Source organism: Epinephelus lanceolatus, chromosome 9, assembly GCF_041903045.1.
Source record: "Epinephelus lanceolatus isolate andai-2023 chromosome 9, ASM4190304v1, whole genome shotgun sequence".
Lineage (NCBI taxonomy): Eukaryota > Metazoa > Chordata > Actinopteri > Perciformes > Serranidae > Epinephelus > Epinephelus lanceolatus.
Genome location: NC_135742.1, coordinates 12,591,114 through 12,610,903, shown reverse-complemented (window position 1 = coordinate 12,610,903; position 19,790 = coordinate 12,591,114). Strand labels below are relative to the sequence as shown.

Below are 19,790 nucleotides of genomic sequence, written 5' to 3'. Positions count from 1 at the left end.
CACTCACTGACATTTTTCACTATTGTCTGATATTTTATAGACCAAAAACTGACTCGATTAATGGAAGAAATAATTGACGGATTAATCTGAATCAGTTGTTAGTCCCAGCCCTACATGTATTTGAGGACTAAGTACAAAGTGTGGGTATTTTTAATTTATTTAATGTTACTGCATTTAAATTTGCTGGAGTAGAAGTATAAAGTAACATTAAATAAATTAATGTTACTTTATACTTCTACTCCAACAAATTTAAATGCAGTGTGTTGTACTTTTATACTTTTTTGGTTTTATAGGAAGCATATTTCCGTCCAAGAAAATAACAAAATCAAAGGTTTCTTTCTAAGTTATATGGAAATAAATATTGGATAATATTCTGTTTTTACTACGAGAAAAAAATCAGGTGTAAGATATGTTTTTAAATCAAAACTGAGATAATGAATCAAAACGTTAAATTATTTTTTTATTTATAGTAAGTCATAAGATTTTAATTATGTTTTTTTTATCTTTCCTTTCCTTTTATGTATTTATTTATTTGATCAACCTGGTGGAAATGGGCATCCACAGCTCAAAGCAGCCAAAAACAATCCAGGTATAAGACCAGAAAATAAAAAGTAAAAAAGGACAACCCGATCTCTTCACAAAGGAACATTTCCTTTTCATTTTTACAGATAGTTTCATTCTCCCTTGTGGGAAGATTTATTTAGAAATGACATCCATGTGGATACTCTACTTTGAAATCCGGATCGTGTGCACGCTGCGCATTACCGCAGCTTCACCAGAAGCTGCAACGCCTTTCCGGTGCTCGTCTCTTTCGTCAACTGTGTAATATCGCTCAGCTGTGTGTGCTGGCTGGACTCCTGCTGGACGGACATGCGGAGGAGACGGAATGATAAAGCAGACTGATACATGGAGCCTTTTATAATCGCAACATCTACAATGTCAGATGTTTTTAATGCAGGTGCCTTAAACTTCTGAATAGGAGCGCGCTGTCATTTCAGCACCAGACGTTTTTGACCTCACCGTGAAGGAAAACATGATTGTAGCAGCACATATGCGGAGGACGCCAAGAGAAGCATCGTAGCGGGGAGAAACGTAAGCTTGACATTTAAATTATCTTTGTTGTTTATTATTAGGTGAGTTAGTGTCTTTGTTATACAGATCTGTTGGTGAAGTATGTTTTTAATTTGATCAAACCGTTTGATTGTACAGAGGAACCTCAGTAATGCAGCCTTAAGTCTCCTACCTCATCTCCTACTTCTTAAATGTTTGGTATCCTAAGTTTTGAGGCTGTACTTTGTAGTCTACTGTGTTTGTAGTCTTTTATTCCTAGATGCTTTACTCGAGTACCTCCATTTTTTGGTACTTACCCCATCTAATCCCAACTTTTTTCCCGTACATAAAACTATCCAATCCGTCTGTCATTGATAACCCCTTGAAATAATCAATCAGTATGTTAAAGTGAGTTTTATGGTCTGTTACAGTTGTGACCGGTGGGATAATGTGCTGTATCTACCATTTGTTGACCAAACTAACATAATCTCCTATGCTTTCTTTAACATTCTTATATCCCAGCTCAGTTATTAAAACTCTGTCACTGGCACTCTCCACTCAAATGCTCCATCACAGCCCAGAGTGACTACTTTACATATCAAAAAGCCTTATACATACATATATCACCACTTTGTCAGTGGCCTTTTACGTTCCTGACATGTTAGGAATCCTTGTGCGTCTGCTGTTTACACTCCAGGACATGCTGCCAATACTGGGATGTCAACAAAAGCACATGGTTAGCTTTAGAAAACATCTTGTTTTGGCATTCGGGGAACAAACACTGGGCTCTTGGATGAAAGTCCAGGGCTTGTTAACCCGTCCACCAACCCTATATGGACTTTCCTGCCTCTTACATTACCTCAGTAACAGCAGCGTTTCTTACTGCCCTGATATTTGCTTTACATAGGGGAGACCAGGGTTGGTTGTCACACTTTTTACTCTTGTGTGAACTGCTCATCATCACAAAAAAATTTCAGCAGTGATTCCCACATTAAATGAAAGCTTAAATTCTTGGCTTGAAATGGGCACCTCTTTCATTTTTACATCTTATTGTAACAAGAAGTAAGACAACTGACCCTGTGATGGGGTTGGTATCCTACTGATATCAATGGGGTTTCAGAAAAAAAGAGATTTAAAAAAATGGATAACTTTTTAGTTTTTTAAGATAGAAACACCAAATAAGTTTTGAAAAGAATACCACCTCCATGATAGTCCTCGTCGGTGCCCCTTGTGTTTGAACCATGAATTTGAACAAGCTGACTGTTTGAAATATCCTCTGTAATTAAAGAGTAAAATGAAGGAATTCACGGTGCTTAAAAAAATCTAGCCTCACAATTCATAATGAATAGAACATTAAATGAAACAGTGAGACCGGAACAGATTAATCTTCATCACAGTATGACTAGGAACTTCTGTTAAAATGTCAAACAGCCGAGGTTGAAGTATGTTACTGTTTAGATGAAGAACTAAACTAACATTGTGTGTGTGTTTATCAGAAACACTTGAGAACATGTGGACTTATAACATGTCTGCCATACCAATTGTCTTTCTGAATTGTCACACGTAATAGCCGACCCCAACTGACCTCTTGACGAAACAATTTAAGCTAAAGGTTGACTCAAATCAAAGCTATTACCTTCAACTTTTTAATAAGTGCTTGATTTTTAAATTACTAATAACCTACAGGCTTTGAGCAGGATGTCAGGCCAACTGTTTGATATCAACATAGTGTCACAGCGCCCTCAACCAACCCATGTGACAACCAACATCAGTCTTCCTCTGAGGCGTAAGGTGGTTTTAGGCATCATGTGTTTGACGCCAAAATCATTGACAAAGCGGCGGGATTTGTCGACTTCTGAATAAGAACAAGCTTTGATGCAGCTATCCTCGTCTCATGGTGCGACCAAGAAGTAAACAGCTCTGGTCTCGTGACAATTAACACTAAATATGTGACACTGCACATACTTCACTGAGACCCTTTGTTATTTCAATAAGTGCTGGAAATGCATTGATGCATCATTCCGCTACATTTTTAGAGCCTTATCACTGTAAACTTTTTCTGTGGTCACTATTGTGAAGAATTAAGAAGTTCCCAACATTTTGGCTTGAGACCCCTCCTCAAAAAACATTTTCAAATGTGTGTTAAGTTATCAGCAAATAATGATGCATCTTGACTTCCTTGATGGTTTCATTTAAATAACTGTTAACAATCTAATGATGTCATAACATCAGTCACAGAAGACATGTTACTGCAGACCCAGCTCTTCTAGTTTTAATACCTTGAGTTATTTAGGTGATAATAAGTAGGATGTAGGATTTTAAATGCAGGACTTTTACTTTTACTTAAACTATTAGTTCTTTTTAGTCAAAAATCAGAGTACTTTTTCCTGTCAGTGGTATTTTTAGTCTTACAAAATGCTTAAGACATCAAAGGAATACTTCAGCCCACAAAGGACCATTTGTTAATCAATTAACCACTCCCTGTTTCATTGAATCTGTGAGGAAGACTTTTTGCTCTCAGCCCCCCCTCCATGGTCAACAAAGAATCCAAAAACAGAGGGAAGTCTTGATGAAAGGCATAGATGGCCGCATCGAAACATCTGTTTACAGACTCACACAACACTTAAAAACTTTGGTGTTTTTAAAGGGTTAGTTAGTATTTAAACTTACTGATGGAGGCAATGATAGACCAGCAGCTCCTGTGTGAAAGATAAGGTTTTTGTCACTGAAGTTTGGCTTTGAAGATGGCATAGATAAGTTTAAGTTTAAGCTCAGTTCCCCAGCAGAAAGGGCTGTTTGTTGGGGGAAAAACTGAGCAAACAAATGGATAAATGAGACTTGGATTATACTGTACAAGTCATGTGAGAGTTTGTAAACATGTGATTTAATTTAATTTTGCTGTTTAAAACACCTATGACATCAATTCGTCAGGAAATGTTCTCAGTTTTTTTGATTCTTCGTTCACCATGGAGGCATGGAAGAAAAAAATTGCCTCATAAAGTCAACGTAACATGAGTTGAGTAATTGATTTACAAATGGTCGTTTAGGGGCTGAAGTATTCCTTTAATGGTGTTTTCACATAGAGTCCTTTTAAAACAAACCAAACTCAGTCCTCTTAAAGTGCACCAAAAAGTAAACCAACAGAAAAGGGACTCAGTTCTTTTTGTGTTCACATTGTCAGTCCATTTGGAAAAAGACTTTCTCTTATGGTCAACCTCAGCTCTGATTGGGCCCTCAGTCCTCTTTCTGTTCACGCTAGAGTCTACATAGTTTTGTTTTTCCTTTGACGTGGCACTGCAGTGCAGTTATGAAGCCTCTCGCTTTCAGATGAACTTAAAATTGGAGGAAAACCTTAGTGTTTCTGTGCTGTAGACTGTTGCCGTTTGATGTATTCAACATTCGACATCTGGAGACGTGCGGTACCTTCTGTGGACCAAACTACTCCCCGTCCTGCGTCCTTGGAAGCATTACAGTCCAACAGAGTTTCGCCTGTTTTTTCAAGCGTCCCAGGGCAACAGCATGTGATCTAGAGGGCTAAATACAATTGCAAAGAGCAGAGTGAACCTGAAGCGCCTTGTGTTCACAGTGCACAGGTTAAGTGAACCACACTGTGGACTTGAAGCTAAAAGGACCAAGTGTAAAAATACCCTAAATGTCTTTTAGGATCCTTTTCAGCCTTCTAAACAGACTCAAAGCAGGGACATTTTTTGCACATATGTGAACACTTGAAGACAGCTCAGACCCCCTCTGTGGTTCACTCAATCTGTGCACTGTGAACACAAAGGATCACTTTGCTATTTGCCATTGTATTTAGCCCTGTAGTTCGCATGTTATTGCACTGGAACACCTGAAAAGACAGACAAAACCACGTCAGCCTGACACTTACAAGGATGCCAGTCGTGGAATAACTGGGTGCATGAAAGATACCGCATGTCTTCAGATGTGGAATGTAGAATACGTCAAATAGCAACAGTCTACAGCACAGAAACACTGAGGTTTTCCTCCAATTTTAAGTTCATCTGAAAGTGATGGGCTTCATAACCGCTCTGCAGTGCCACGTCAAAGGAAAAACAAAACTACATCGATATAGTGTGAACAGAGAGAGGACTGAGGCCCCATCAGAGCTGAAGTTGACCAGAAAGAGAACTGAGTCCTCTTTGAAATGAACTGAGTCCCTTTTCTATTGGTCCACTTTTTGGTGCACTTTTAAAGGACTATATATTAAAGCCAACAGAACTTTATTTTTTTTAAACTGAAAACAGGAAGATGATGTTTAGCTGATCAGAGGTTTGATCTGTATTAGCAATCTATGTGTGTTTTGCATGCTCATTTTCATAAGCTCCACCTACCACTGAGCCTTTGAGCTCCATCACTGTTGCATGACAATTATTCAGCACAGGCAGGAGAGCGGCCTGCAGAGCAGCAGCAGCAGAGATGAAGTCCAGGAGACCCCCTGATGGGGGTTATGGCTGGGTGGTGGTCATGTCGGCCTTTTTCATCATGGGCCTCACTGGTGCCGTCCTCAAGAACTTCGGCCTCTTCTTTCTGGACATCCAGAGTCACTTTGGAGTCCTGACCAGCACCACGTCATGGGTCACCTCCACTACCATCGCCATGTTTCATCTCGGAGGTAAAGACACGGTTGGATTTCTATTTTTTATTTTTTTGTACTCCAGAATTTTTTGATAGTGGTGTTTTCATTTCCTCCTCAGCTCCACTGGCCAGTGCGCTGACCTTACAGTTTTCTCAGAGAGTGGTCATCATAGTCGGAGGTCTGCTGTCTGCCATGGGGATGTTGATGGCGTCTTTGGACCTCGGTTTGCCGTGCCTCTACCTCACCATGGGCATCCTGCAAGGTAGCACACTCAGGACACACTGTGGACCTCAGGAATCATTACCGAATTTTTTCTTTTTACTTATTTTGGTGTTCTGAGACACTTGTTGGGCCATTTAGTCATGGCATTCATTCTCTGACTTTTAGGCTTTTTTTTCTTTCTTTTTTTTATAATTTTAGATTGTCTGACATTTGATTTTGATTTGATATCACTTTATTATCAAGACAGAAGTGATCATCTTTGGCCCTGATCACCTAGCAAGGGAATTTCAACCCTTTTATTGGTCCTCTGGCAACTAATATAAAATCTACAGCGAGAAATTTAGGCATCACTTTTGATTCTCAATTGAACTTTGAACCACATGTCAATAATCTCATTAAATCCCACTATTTCCACCTAAGAAATATTATCAAAATCTAATCAGCTGTGTCTTTTCCTGACTTAGAAAAGCCTGTTCATGCTTTTGTATTCTCGCAACTCGCCTACTGTACAAATCATGGGGCACATAGTACATAACGCTGGTCAAGTGCTGTGTGAGGATTTGAACTAAATGATAATATACTGAAAATGTTCAGGGTTTGGACGATTACAGAAAGCATTTTGATGACACCTTGGCCTCTGGGAAATTGTAATCAGCATTTTTTACTTTTAGTCTGACAAGTCATAAACAAATCAGTTAAGTATTTCACTGGGAAAATAATCAACCTGATAATCTGTAATGAAAATAAGAGTTAGTTGCAGCTCTGATACATATGTCACCTGTTTTCACCTAATAATTCTTCCACAGAAATCAGATTCTTTTAGTGGCATTTTTATACCCATATGGCACAAAATATTTTTGTAGCTGGGTGGTTTAAAGGTGACCACTTTGTTTGGTTGAAGGGAAAGTTCACACCAAAATCAAAATAACATACCTTTCCTCTTACCTGTAGTGCTGTGTATCAGTCTAGATTGTTTTGGTGTGAGTTGCTGAGCGTTGGAGATATCTGCTGTAGAGATGTATGATGTCTCTTGAAAATAATGGAACTAGATGACACTCTGTTTGTGGTGCTCAAACAGCAAAAAAATTATATTTGAAAGGTTCAACAGCAATGTCTCTTTCCAGGAATCATGACCCAGTTTCTCAACATAATCCACAGACCTTGTTGTAAGCAGTTTCATGTAGGAACTGTCACAATGCTGGAATTTCTAACTTTGATATAATACCTTAAAAAATATTCATGTTCAATACCATTTTTGATACCAAAGAAAATCTTTGAACAAAAAAACCTGCAAACTGCTCTTGCTCAGCTTCACAATTTATTAATAACACTAATGTTTGGGTCTTCCTGGACCTTCGTCAAGAGTGTTCAAGAGAATTCATAATACCACAGAAAATAAATTGATGTTGAGGGCTTAGAATAAAAAAAATATATATATATTAAAAGATAAATATAACAAGGCTGTGTTTGTCAACTCGCTGTTGGAGGGAATTCAGGAGTGGGAAAGTAGTATCTGCTACTACTTTCACAGGAACAAAAGGGCACACCCACCTTTCACTGGCAACAGCAGGGAAATGAGCATTGAAACCATTTCAAATATTCAGAATCAATATGCATCAATAAAACAGTATTTTTGACGACACTAGTAGGAATCATTTTCTTTCATTGTTAAGAAGGAAGCATGCATCTCTTCAAGGATGAGAGGCTTGTGCTTGTAACAGCACAAGGGATAAACATTAATGGCATCCTTGGCTGTGCTGTAGTGTTAGCTAGATCAGCAGTGCTAGGTGAGCTAGCAGTAGATGCACGCTTCCTTCTGCACAGTAATATGGTTGGTGGGTGTAGTTCAGTAGAAAGAAAATAGTTCCTACATCAAACTGCTCACAACAAGGTCTGTGGATTATCTTGAGTAACTGGGTCATGATTTCTGAGGGGACATTGCTTTTGAGTTTCTCAAATTCATTTTTGGTGCTTTTAGCACCACAAGCTGAGTGCCATCTAGTTCTATTGTATCACAGAGACAGCAGACATCTCTATGGCCGATATCTCCAACACTCTGCAACTCAAAGCAAAACAATCTAGATTGATAGATAGCACCAGAGGTGAGGGGGAAAATATGTATTTTTGATTTTGAGGTGAACTGTCCCTTTAATACATCATTAGAGGACCCCATTCAATCAGTCAATCAATTTTATTTATAAAGCCCAATATCACAAATCGCAATTTGCCTCAGAGGGCTTTACAGCACACTACATCCCTCTGTCCTCCATTCTTCCTAAAAGAAATTAGATGGTTAAAGGTTTCCATCTTGTGTTTCCAGGGACGGGCATTTGCTTCGCGTGGATCCCTGCCAACAGCATGGTTAGCCACTACTTTGTACGGTGGCGCCCCATCGCCTACGCCATCGCCAGCTCAGGGGAGTGTGTCTTCGCTGTCTTGTTCAGCCCCTTCTTCCAGTGGCTGATTGAGAGATACGGCTGGCAGGGTTCTCTGCTCATCATCGGAGGCCTTCAGCTCAACTTGTGTGTCTGCGGCGCTCTTATGAGACCGCTGCCAACAGTCCAGAGCCCGATACAGGAAACCAACGACAATCTAGAAGGCGACGCCGCTGTGCTCCCACCAAAGAGGAAGGTTATCTTCCAATTCTCCCTGATGAGAAAACCTGAACTACTCTTCTACATCCTGTTTGCCATCTTTGCGGCAGCAGGGTTTTTCATCCCACCTCTCTTCCTAGTGCCTTTTGCCAACAGTTTGGGGATGGATCAGTACTGGCCAGCCTTGATCCTCTCCGTCCTGGCATCTGCGGACCTGGTGGGGAGGCTGCTCTGTGGGTGGATAGCCAACATGAGGCTGCTGAGGAACCTGCAGCTGCTCACCATGGTGGCAACTCTGCTGGGGGTGGTTCTTCTGCTGCTGCCTGTCAGCCACAACTTCTGGGTCATCTTGGTCTTTGCCTCGCTCTACGGATTCCTGTTCGGCTGTGTGGTGGCCATTCACGTCACCTCCATCGTGGACATTGTAACCCTGGAGGGATTCGACAGTGGACTGGGGCTCTTTATGCTTTTCAGGAGCATCGGTGGCTTCATCGGTCCACCTGCTGCAGGTGAGCAGTCCGTGTTTAGATTGTCAGGTAAAAACAGAGTTTACAAAGGTGTTTGACAGACAGGGCAAAAGTAGAAACAGGATAGGTTACATAGAAGGAAGGAAGCACTACTTGGCTGTGATGTCCGGTCCAACAGGTGCTCTTTGGTGAGGTAGGTCAAAGTTGAAGATCCCAGAAGTCTCAAATTAATGCAGACAACTATGGAAAAAACAACCAAGGCACTCAGACTTCAGGTGAAACAATCTCCATATGTATTCTTTAAGCATAGGCAGTCTAACTCTACGACTCTAGGTCTCCGTCAGATCTAATTAAATCAAATCAAATTAAGTTTATTCATATAGCACATTTAAAAACAACTGCAGTTGACCAAAGTGCTGTACAAATTTGAAGAATGACACACAAATATGTAGCAATAAAACATGTACACAAAGATAAAACAGAATAACAGTGGTACGAACAGTTACATACGTAAAAAAAGATTATAAAATACTAAAATATTAAAATCTCTTCCAACAACCCAAGGCCATTGAAAACGTGCGTTTTAAGATTTGTCTTAAAAATGTCAATTGAGGGAGAGCGTTTGATAGCGAGCGAAGAGGGTTGGCGAATCAAACAGGATACTCAAAAGGCAGTCTAACAGAAAGCCAAACAGTCCTACCAATCATAAGGACACCAAATTAAGGTAAGGAATGTTTGCAGCCTAAACAAATATTAAACAATGAAGGATAAATACACGTTTTGGCTCCTACACCATCTACATTTAATGCAGTGCTTCTGAACAAAATTATTATAGATTTAATAATAAGATACAGGGTTATTGGACTTTTATTGCACACGCATGAGACTGAAGCTCTTAAAATCCGATAGGCGTGGGTGCTTCAGCCTGTCTTGAAGGGCTGCTCTAAGTTTTACATGCTACCCGATGTTACTGCGTTTGCTGCTTTTGCTTCAAATATTTTTCGGTACGAATAGAAAGAAAATTCTGAAGCTTCATCCGACCATTTCTACTGATGCCAAGAGGAAAATCAGCTCAAAAAATAGACACAACAAAGGGCGGAAAAAGTAAAACTACACTAAAAATTATAATTTTAAAAATCCTGGGGTATGCATTTATTTGCTTGATATGTGAACAAACAATAGACATGCAATACGTAAATTAATAAAGTTTATTACCATCAACTGAATATTTACTTTCATCCTCCATGTTTCTACATTTATGACATCAGCTCGGCAACTCATGTACCAACATTTTCATCAACTTACCCAGTTGTTGTTCTGACAATGAGAGTGCGTTACTACATAAATCTTCCAAGACAGAAACCATTTCCAATTATTCTGACGCAGCATGAATGCAGAGTTGTTATAGGGAAAAGAAGAACTGTACCATTTATACCCAAGGAAATATTCACTCATTATTACAATGAATTGATGCTTTTCTAAAGACAAAATTTGATTTTGCATGCACTTTTGCACACTAACTAAGACTATTTTCCCTCTTATTAAGACCAAGTTATATCTGTCTTTCTGTGAAACCTCAGAGAAAATACTTAGGAAATTAGTTAAATATGTTACCAAACACGGTCTAATTTAATGTTTATAATGTCTGTGTAATGTAATAAAGTTTCTGATTTAGATAAGCAAATATTCTGATCAAAGAAAGACTTAATATTTAGTGTCAAATTTAAATACTTTCTTGCACACTTTTCAATACTCAGACACATTTTACTCTGTGCTCAGATGCAACACACTCAGGTTTAGAGAGGAAAGATTCCCACCAGCAGGATTTGCTGACATAAAGAAACTGAACCAACTGAACTTTCCCTGAACATTGTCAACATTGTTGTACGAGACTGACTGGCCAGTGTGCATACTTAGTGGGTCTTTCAGTTCCAGGTGAATTCAGAAAAACGGACATTAATCTTCACTGACTGTGACCTGACTGACACATATTAGTTTGTCACCTGCATGTTTCAGTCGTGCTAGCAGTGTGACACTATGATGGGCAGTACCGGTCTGTCGGCCTAGACTGGAATATTGGATGGGCCGTCTTTGAATTTGATAACACATTCATATCTCGCACAGGATGAATTTTAATTACTCAGGAGATCTTTTAATATTTTATCCTGCATCAAAATTTTACTTTGTCCAACACTTTAATTTGTCACCAAATTCCTGCAAAAGTAGTGACACTGACACACTAAACTAAGATGAAATAGTGAACATTCTACCTGCCATCAGCATGTCAGTATTGTCACTGAGAGCATTTTGGCATGCTGCCATTACCGTTAAGCTTAAAGCACTGCTGCACCTCAGCACAGCCTCAGCCTGGCTGTACAACATAGTTTCTCAAAGTGCGGCTGCAGGCACATGGCGTCTGTCAAACTGAAAAAGCCACTGGCTGCATGGGAAGTATCACAGGAATTACGTTAATAGATAGTTAGCAATTTGGGTGGAATTAAGATACAAAAGATGTTTAAGTGGCGCTCAGTCATCATCAAAACTTCTGCTCTCCTGCCCTTAGTCTCTTTTGTGCAGGGTGTTTTTTGATATTTGAGTCAATGCAATATTACAGCCATTTCAGCAGTTCACCAGAAAGTGCTAAAAGTGTGGTTTATGTCATTGATGTCATATAATCATTACTTTCTGTTTTTGTGAATAACAGAATCTCTTTTCGTTGATGTATGATCAAAGCTTATTTAATTCCAAAAAGAGACAAGTTACCATTTATCAAAGTGACTCCTATCCTTAGAAAATGACTTGCAGCACAAGGAAAAGGAATAACATGTACTGGAATAATTAGTTTACTTAAACAGACTCAAACTTCATTCATTCATTCATTCAAACCTTTATTTAAGACTAAGGAAATCAACTGATTGAGACCCTCATTTTCAGTGATGCTGAGCATGAACAAAGACATTAAAAACAACCAATAAGCAAACATGAACCATCATGCATATTAAATAAAACAAAAGTAATTATACAAAACAGCAATAGCATAAATGATCACGAAAGTAGAAACGCTGCGTGATAAACAGGTTCAGGTTACTTGCTAAGGTGTGTTAAGGTGTAGATGTATAGTTAAAAGCATTTACACTCAATTAAAACAAGATGTGAAATAAGGCATTTAAACAGCCATAAAGGTGACAGAGTGTCCGAGTTTAAGGTCTTTTGCAGATTATTCCATGTATAAGGAGCTCTGTAAGAGAATGTCATTCTTCCTGGTTCATGTCTGATTAAGGGAGTGTGAAATAACAATCTGTTCTGTGAATGAGTGCCAAGATCATGTGAGGTCAGAGTTAAAAGGGATAAATATAGGGTGGAAGCATCTGTGTCAAAGCTTTATAAAAGAACAAACACTTATGCTGTCCCCGCCTCACAGCCAACTGTTTGCCAGCCAACCTTTCGGTTAAAGTGGCAGTGATGGGTGCTGTAAGATCACCTGTTATGAACCTTAGGGCTCATAGACTCACAACATCAAGTGATTTTAGTGTAGAGACAGATTGATTGTTTACAATCACCCACACAGTGTCTTGACCCAGTGCAGCACTTCATAATGTTTTCCTCACTGAAATGGCGCAGACTTGTCACTGCAGGTCTGCACTCTCCTGAGGAAATAGATACGTGTCATCATTTATTCATCAGCTCTGGCACACTGTGATCATGTGTTCCTTGTTCTTCTGTATCTCTTGTACAGGCTGGCTGGTGGACCAGACAAACGACTACAGTGCCGCCTTCTACCTCTCAGGCCTCTGCCTCATCTCATCTGCAGTGTTCGTCGTGGTGGTCGACCGCCTCATTCAGAGGAGGAAATCAGTGGAGGCAAGCTCATCAGGTGATCATGCAAGATGACTCTGAGGCAGGAATAGTCAAGTGAGACTCTGTTACACGAGGATTTTTTTAATCAGATGATCAGCCCGAGGTGCCAGAAAAACTCGTTTAGTGTTTGATCACATGCAAAATGCTAAGTGGTTCGACTGAGTTTGTGTTGGGATGCAGGTTTAGATCATGAACCCCATCTGGGACTGAAAGGGCACAGACAGGTTTTCCATCTCTGCGTGGCAGTATTTTTCACAGGTCAAAAAACCCTCTGGATATTTTTGAAACTGCTCTGTGTTTAAGTTTGCAGCCAATAGCAAAAAAGAAAAGGTTGTAACCACGAAACACTCTGGTGTGCGCTGATTACGTTTTAAGTCTGTCATGTGACATATAGCACCGAACATTTTCCTTTTTTCTGGGGAAATCTTTCAAATGCCTCTGACTTAAGCTTTATAAGGAGACACTAAATCAAATCCTGCTTCTTTCTTTTTTTTTAAAACCATAAAGTCTTACATGTTACAGAACACGTGCATCACAAAGACACTCCAAAGACAAACAGAAATGGGATCCTGTACGTTTTTGACAGCATGCAATTATACATTTTGTTCTGTAAATGTTTGTGACCATAAGTGTTTACATTGCAAGCTGTTGACAGTCTGCAGGATCCAAACGTTTCTTTTTGCCCTGAAGGACCTCAGATCTGAACAAATTCACTGGCTGACAGCCAGACTTACGAGCGTTAACTCTGTAACAATGCAGCAGACAGGCTCAGACTCATACTATAGCTGTGTCCTTAAAGGAAGAGTTCACCCCAAGATCAGCAATATATATTTTTTGTCTTGTCTGTAGTGCTACTTATCAATCTAGAATCTAGATTGTTTGGGGATATCGGCCATAGACGTGTCTGCTTTCACTCTAACATAATGGAACTAGATTGCACCCAGCTTGTGGTTCTCAAAGTACAAAACAAAAACAAAACATTCAACAGCAATGTCTCTTTACAGAAATCATGACCCAGTTACTCAAGATAATCCACAGAACTTAGCCGTTTCATGTAGTTACAGTTTCCTCCTGAGTCTTTTCCTGTCGAAAGGCGTGCATCTACTCATGGACGAGAGGCTTGCACTGGTGACAGCACAAGATTGAAACATTAATGGTGTCCTCGGCTGAGCTGTAACATTAGCTAGCTCAGTTTTGCTAGGTAGATGTACACTTCCTTCTGATGCAGTTGGCGTGTGTAGTTTGGTAGACAGAAAATTCTTCCTTCATGAAACTGCTCACAACAAGGTCTGTGGATTATTGTGAGTAATGGGGTCATAATGGATTTTTCAAATAAAATTTTTTTGGCACTTTGAGCACCACAAGCCAAGTGTCATCTAGTTCCATTATATTTGAGAGAAGGCAGACATCTCTACAGCTGATTTCTCCAACACTCTGCAACTCACACCAAAACAATCTAGACTGATAAATAGCACCACAGTTAAGAGGGAAAAAATGTATATATTTAATTTATTTTGAGGTGAACTGTCCTTTTAAATGTCACATGCAGTAGTTTTCATGTTAAACACTGATCGTCACAGTCTGTTTTTACAGCAGCAGGACGATGTTTATGGGACAGACTCAAAATAGACTTCAGTAGCTGTGTTTAATGAAGGAACATTTTACACAGTGTGAGAATTTTCCTCATTGGTTTATTTTTAATAGTTTTATTTAGAAAACAATGGAGCTCTATGACATTGAAAAATAAGATATATCAGGTAATACTTGTTATACTTGTTATATTATCATTGATTTTAGTCTTTCCATGTGATTTGTTGGCAATAAGAGACACAGAATATCACCAGACCGATCCTGTATGTGTTTTCACAGTATAACAGATAAGTTTTGAAAGAACCAGCCATATGAATGTTTGTTTTTGTCCTCATAATGGAGCCTGTTGACTTTCTAATAAGTTGTCAGCACTACGGGAGACTTCTGAGTAATGCATTTTCAGAAGGAGCAGAAATGTTATTGTTCTGTTACTTTTTGTCAAGCTCAGGGACTCCCACATATCATCAGCACTGTAAACAGCATGTGGGTCAAGCCACAGTGGGGAGCCATTGTAACTCTTCAGCTGTAAACTGGTGTGATAACTTAAGTGTTGGTTTTCTGTGTGACTGGTATGTTGATAGTATGAGTGGCTCTTTGAGGGCATATTGTGCTGTCACAAGTCCTGGTGTAGCTTTTATTACTTTTTTTAAAAATATGAATCCTGTCCAATCAAATTAGTTCCTTTTATGTAATAGAGACTAAAGAGATGAAATACTCAAATAAAATAAGGTTTGGTAACTTTTAACCACTTCAAATGTGAATTTTCTTATTGATATTTGAAAGATAACTTGAGATCCAGATCACTTTTGTTGTTCCTGTAGTACTGTAATATTAGTTTTCATACGTACAGCCCGCTCCACCCTTTTTTCTGCTTTCTCTTTTCAGGTTTTGTCTGAATATATGAAATCTCTTGTTAGTCCTTGTTAAGTTCAAAATGCTACATTTTACAAAATAAATCACTGCATTGATGGTTTTAAACACGTCTCACATATCTTTACTTCATTTTCATCTCTATCTTTTATCTTATCTGCCTTGGGCACTCCCAAAACTAAATACAAGTCTCAAACAGCTGGCTCAAACTCTCAGGAGCTGCCCAACACAACATGACACTGATACCAGGATGAGAATATTATTAGTGGCTTTTAGGAATCTGAGGTATGTGCTGTGCAAATTGCTCAGGAGTTGAAGAACACTTTTGCACCCTAATTATCGAATCAGTATAAGCCCTCACAATAAGCTTGTTCCACATGGCTTAATACTTTGTGTTGGAGCATTAATGTTAAATGATCAAAAGAAAATAATTTTGCAACTATTGTAATTATTGTTCTCAAAAATCGTCATGTATAGTATGTTAAAAAATGTCATAGTATAGTATGATAAGACAAATCATAGTATAGTATGATAAAAATAGTCATAGTATTGATAAAAAAAATGCTATACTATGATATATTGTGTTTTATAATTTAAAAAGGGTCATCATAGAGTATGATGAAAAAAAGTCATAGTATAGTATGTTTAAAAAAAGTCATAGTACAGTGTGTTAAAAAAAATCATAGTATTTTATGATAAAAACAAATCAGTTTAGTATGTTATAAAACTCATACTATAGTATGTTAGAAAATGTCTTTGTATAGCATGTCGAAGAAAACTAATAAAAACGTCATAGTATAGCATGTAAAAAAAAAACTGATAAAAACGTCATAATGTAGTATGTCGAAAAAAGTCATAGTATAGCATGTTGAAAAAAAACTGATAAAAATATATATATAATATATAATACTATATTGACTTTTTTCGACTTGCTATAGGGTGAAAAAAGGGGATTTCCGCACACTTAAATTTGCACTAAAATTCACATGATGTTGTGTTAATGTGAATTTTAGTGCAAATTTAAGTGTGCGGAAATCCCCTTTTTTCATCGTGGACTTTTTAGTTGTTTTTCCAGCACCTTAACCAAGACTTGGCCAGGTTGAGCGGTGGTCCTCCCTCAGTTTCTAGACTTGCTATAGGGTGAAATTTTTATCAGTTTTTTTTTTCGACATGCTACACTATGACGTTTTTGTGTTTTTTCAACATGCTATACTATGACCTTTTTATCAGTTTTTTTGACATACTATACTATGACGTTTTTGTGTTTTTTTCGACATGCTATACTATGACGTTTTTTTGACATACAGTACAGGCCAAAAGTTTGGACACACCTTCTCATTCAATGCGTTTTCTTTATTTTCATGACTATTTACATTGTAGATTCTCACTGAAGGCATCAAAACTATGAATGAACACATGTGGAGTTATGTACTTAACAAAAAAAGGTGAAATAAGTGAAAACATGTTTTATATTCTAGTTTCTTCAAAATAGCCACCCTTTGCTCTGATTACTGCTTTGCACACTCTTGGCATTCTCTCCATGAGCTTCAAGAGGTAGTCACCTGAAATGGTTTCCACTTCACAGGTGTGCCTTATCAGGGTTAATTAGTGGAATTTCTTGCTTTATCAATGGGGTTGGGACCATCAGTTGTGTTTTGCAGAAGTCAGGTTAATACACAGCCGACAGCCCTATTGGACAACTGTTAAAATTCATATTATGGCAAGAACCAATCAGCTAACTAAAGAAAAACGAGTGGCCATCATTACTTTAAGAAATGAAGGTCAGTCAGTCCGGAAAATTGCAAAAACTTTAAATGTGTCCCCAAGTGGAGTCGCAAAAACCATCAAGCGCTACAACGAAACTGGCGCACATGAGGACCGACCCAGGAAAGGAAGACCAAGAGTCACCTCTGCTTCTGAGGATAAGTTCATCCGAGTCACCAGCCAAAAACTGATAAAAAAGTCATAGTACAGCCTGTGGAAAAAAGACTGATAAAAACATAGTGTAGTATGTCGAAAAAAGTCATAGTATAGCATGTCGAAAAAACTGATAAAAACATCATAGTGTAGCATGTCAAAAAAACTGATAAAAACGTCATAGTATGGTATATCGAAAAAAGTCAATGTAGCATGTTGAAAAAACGGATAAAAACTTCATAGTATAGCATGTCGAAAAAACACAAACGTCATAGTATGTTGAAAAAACTGATAAAAATCATAGTATAGTATTTCGAAAAAAGTCATAGTATAGCATGTCGAACAAAAACTGACAAAAACGTCATAGTATAGCAAGTCGAAAAAAGTCAATAGAGCATGTTGAATGCCATGTCAAAAAAAATTGTTGAAAAAAATCATAGTACACCATGTTGTATAGTATGTCGAAAAAAAGTCATAGAATACCATGTCGAAAAAAAAACTGATAAAAACGTCATAGTATAGTATGTTGAAAAAACTGATAAAAACGTCATAGTATAGCATGTCGAAGAAACTGATAAAAATGTCATAGTATAGCATGTCGAAAAAACGGATAAAAACGTCACAGTATAGTATGTCGAAAAAACTGATAAAAACGTCATAGTATAGTATGTCGAAAAAACTGATGAAAACGTCATAGTATAGTATGTCGAAAAAACTGATAAAAACGTCATAGTATAGCATGTCGAAAAAACTGATGAAAATGTCATAGTATAGCATGTCGAAAAAAAATGATAAAAATGTCATAGTATAGCATGTCGAAAAAACGGATAAAAAGGTCACAGTATAGTATGTCGAAAAAACTGATAAAAACGTCATAGTATAGCATGTCGAAAAAACTGATAAAAATGTCACAGTATAGCATGTCAAAAAACTGATAAAAACGTCATAGTATAGCATGTCAAAAAAAACGATGAAAAAGTCATAGTATACCATGTCGAAAAAAACTGATAAAAACCTCATAGTATAGCATGTCGAACAAACTAATTAAAACACAATATATGTCGGAAAAAAGTCATAGTATACCATGTCGAAAAAAAATGATAAAAACGTCATAGTATAGCATGTCGAAAAAAGTCATAGTACAGCATGTTGAAAAAACTGATAAAAACATAGTGTAGCATGTCGAAAAAACTGATAAAAACGTCATCGTATAGCATTTTGAAAAAAGTCAAAGTATAGCATGTTGAAAAAAACTGATAAATACATCATAGTATCGTATGTCGAAAAACTGATAAAAACTTCATAGTATAGTATGTCGAAAAAACGGATGAAAACGTCATAGTGTAGCATGTCGAAAAAAACTGATGAAAAAATCATAGTATACTATATTGTATAGTATGTCGGAAAAAAGTCAAAGTATAGTATGTCGAAAAAAAACTGATAAAAATGTCATAGTATAGTATGTCGAAAAAACTGATGAAAATGTCATAGTATACCATGTCGAAAAAAACTGAAAAAAACGTCATAGTATAGCATGTCGAAAAAACTGATAAAAACGTCATAGTATAGCATGTCGAAAAAAACGGATAAAAACGTCACAGTATAGTATGTCGAAAAAACTGATAAAAACGTAATAGTATAGCATGTCGAAAAAACTGTTGAAAAAGTCATAGTATACCATGTTGAAAAAAAAAATGATAAAAACGTCAATAGTATAGTATGTCAAAAAAACTCATAAAAACGTCATAGTATAGCATGTCGAAAAAAACGGATAAAAAGGTCACAGTATAGTATGTCGAAAAAACTGATAAAAACGTCATAGTATAGCATGTCGAAAAAAAATGATAAAAACGTCATAGTATAGTATGTCAAAAAAACTGATAAAAACGTCATAGTATAGCATGTTGAAAAAAATGATAAAAACGTCATAGTATAGCATGTCGAAAAAAACGGATAAAAACATCACAGTATAGTATGTCGAAAAAACTGATAAAAACGTCATGGTATAGCATGTCGAAAAAAATGATAAAAATGTCATAGTATAGCCTGTCGAAAAAACGGATAAAAATGTCACAGTATAGTATGTCGAAAAAACTGATAAAAACGTCATAGTATAGTATGTCGAAAAAACTGATGAAAACGTCATAGTATAGCATGTCGAAAAAAATGATAAAAATGTCATAGTATAGCCTGTCGAAAAAACGGATAAAAATGTCACAGTATAGTATGTCGAAAAAACTGATAAAAACGTTATAGTATAGTATATCGAAAAAACTGATGAAAACGTCATAGTATAGCATGTCGAAAAAAAACTGATAAAAACATCACAGTATAGCATGTCGAAGAAACTGATGAAAACGTCATAGTATACCATGACGAAAAAAAACTGATAAAAACGTCATAGTATAGCATGTCGAAAAAAACCCTGATAAAAACGTCATAGTATAGCATGTCGAAGAAACTGATGAAAACGTCATAGTATACCATGTCGAAAAAAAACTGATAAAAACGTCATAGTATAGCATGTCGAAAAAACTGATGAAAACGTCATAGTATACAATGTCAAAAAAAAACTGTTGAAAAAAATCATAGTACACCATGTTGTATAGTATGTCGAAAAAAAGTCAA

The 19,790-nt window shown here is 37.4% G+C and overlaps 1 protein-coding gene across 2 annotated transcripts; it reads left to right on the top strand.

Moving 5' to 3' along the window:
• The first annotated feature begins 787 nt into the window (after positions 1-787).
• LOC117252013 (monocarboxylate transporter 13) lies at positions 788-15,353 on the top strand. Of its 2 annotated transcripts, none has more exons than XM_033618640.2 (5): positions 788-1,092; positions 5,450-5,680; positions 5,763-5,906; positions 8,187-8,969; positions 12,664-15,353. In XM_033618640.2, the coding sequence occupies exons 2-5, from the start codon at positions 5,485-5,487 to the stop codon at positions 12,816-12,818; spliced, it is 1,278 nt and encodes a 425-aa protein (XP_033474531.1). In that variant the 5' UTR covers positions 788-1,092; positions 5,450-5,484; the 3' UTR covers positions 12,819-15,353. The 2 variants fall into 2 exon arrangements, with proteins under 2 accessions (XP_033474531.1, XP_033474530.1); XM_033618639.2 differs by having other exon boundaries at positions 789-1,092; positions 5,445-5,680.
• Positions 15,354-19,790: the final 4,437 nt, after the last annotated feature.

Coding starts and splice junctions, on each gene's coding strand:
- LOC117252013 (XM_033618640.2), top strand. CDS start 5,485: ATGAAGTCCAGGAGACCCCCTGATGGGGGTTATGGCTGGGTGGTGGTC. Junction 5,681..5,762: donor CGCCATGTTTCATCTCGGAG/GTAAAGACACGG, acceptor TTTCCTCCTCAG/CTCCACTGGCCAGTGCGCTG. Junction 8,970..12,663: donor CATCGGTCCACCTGCTGCAG/GTGAGCAGTCCG, acceptor TCTCTTGTACAG/GCTGGCTGGTGGACCAGACA.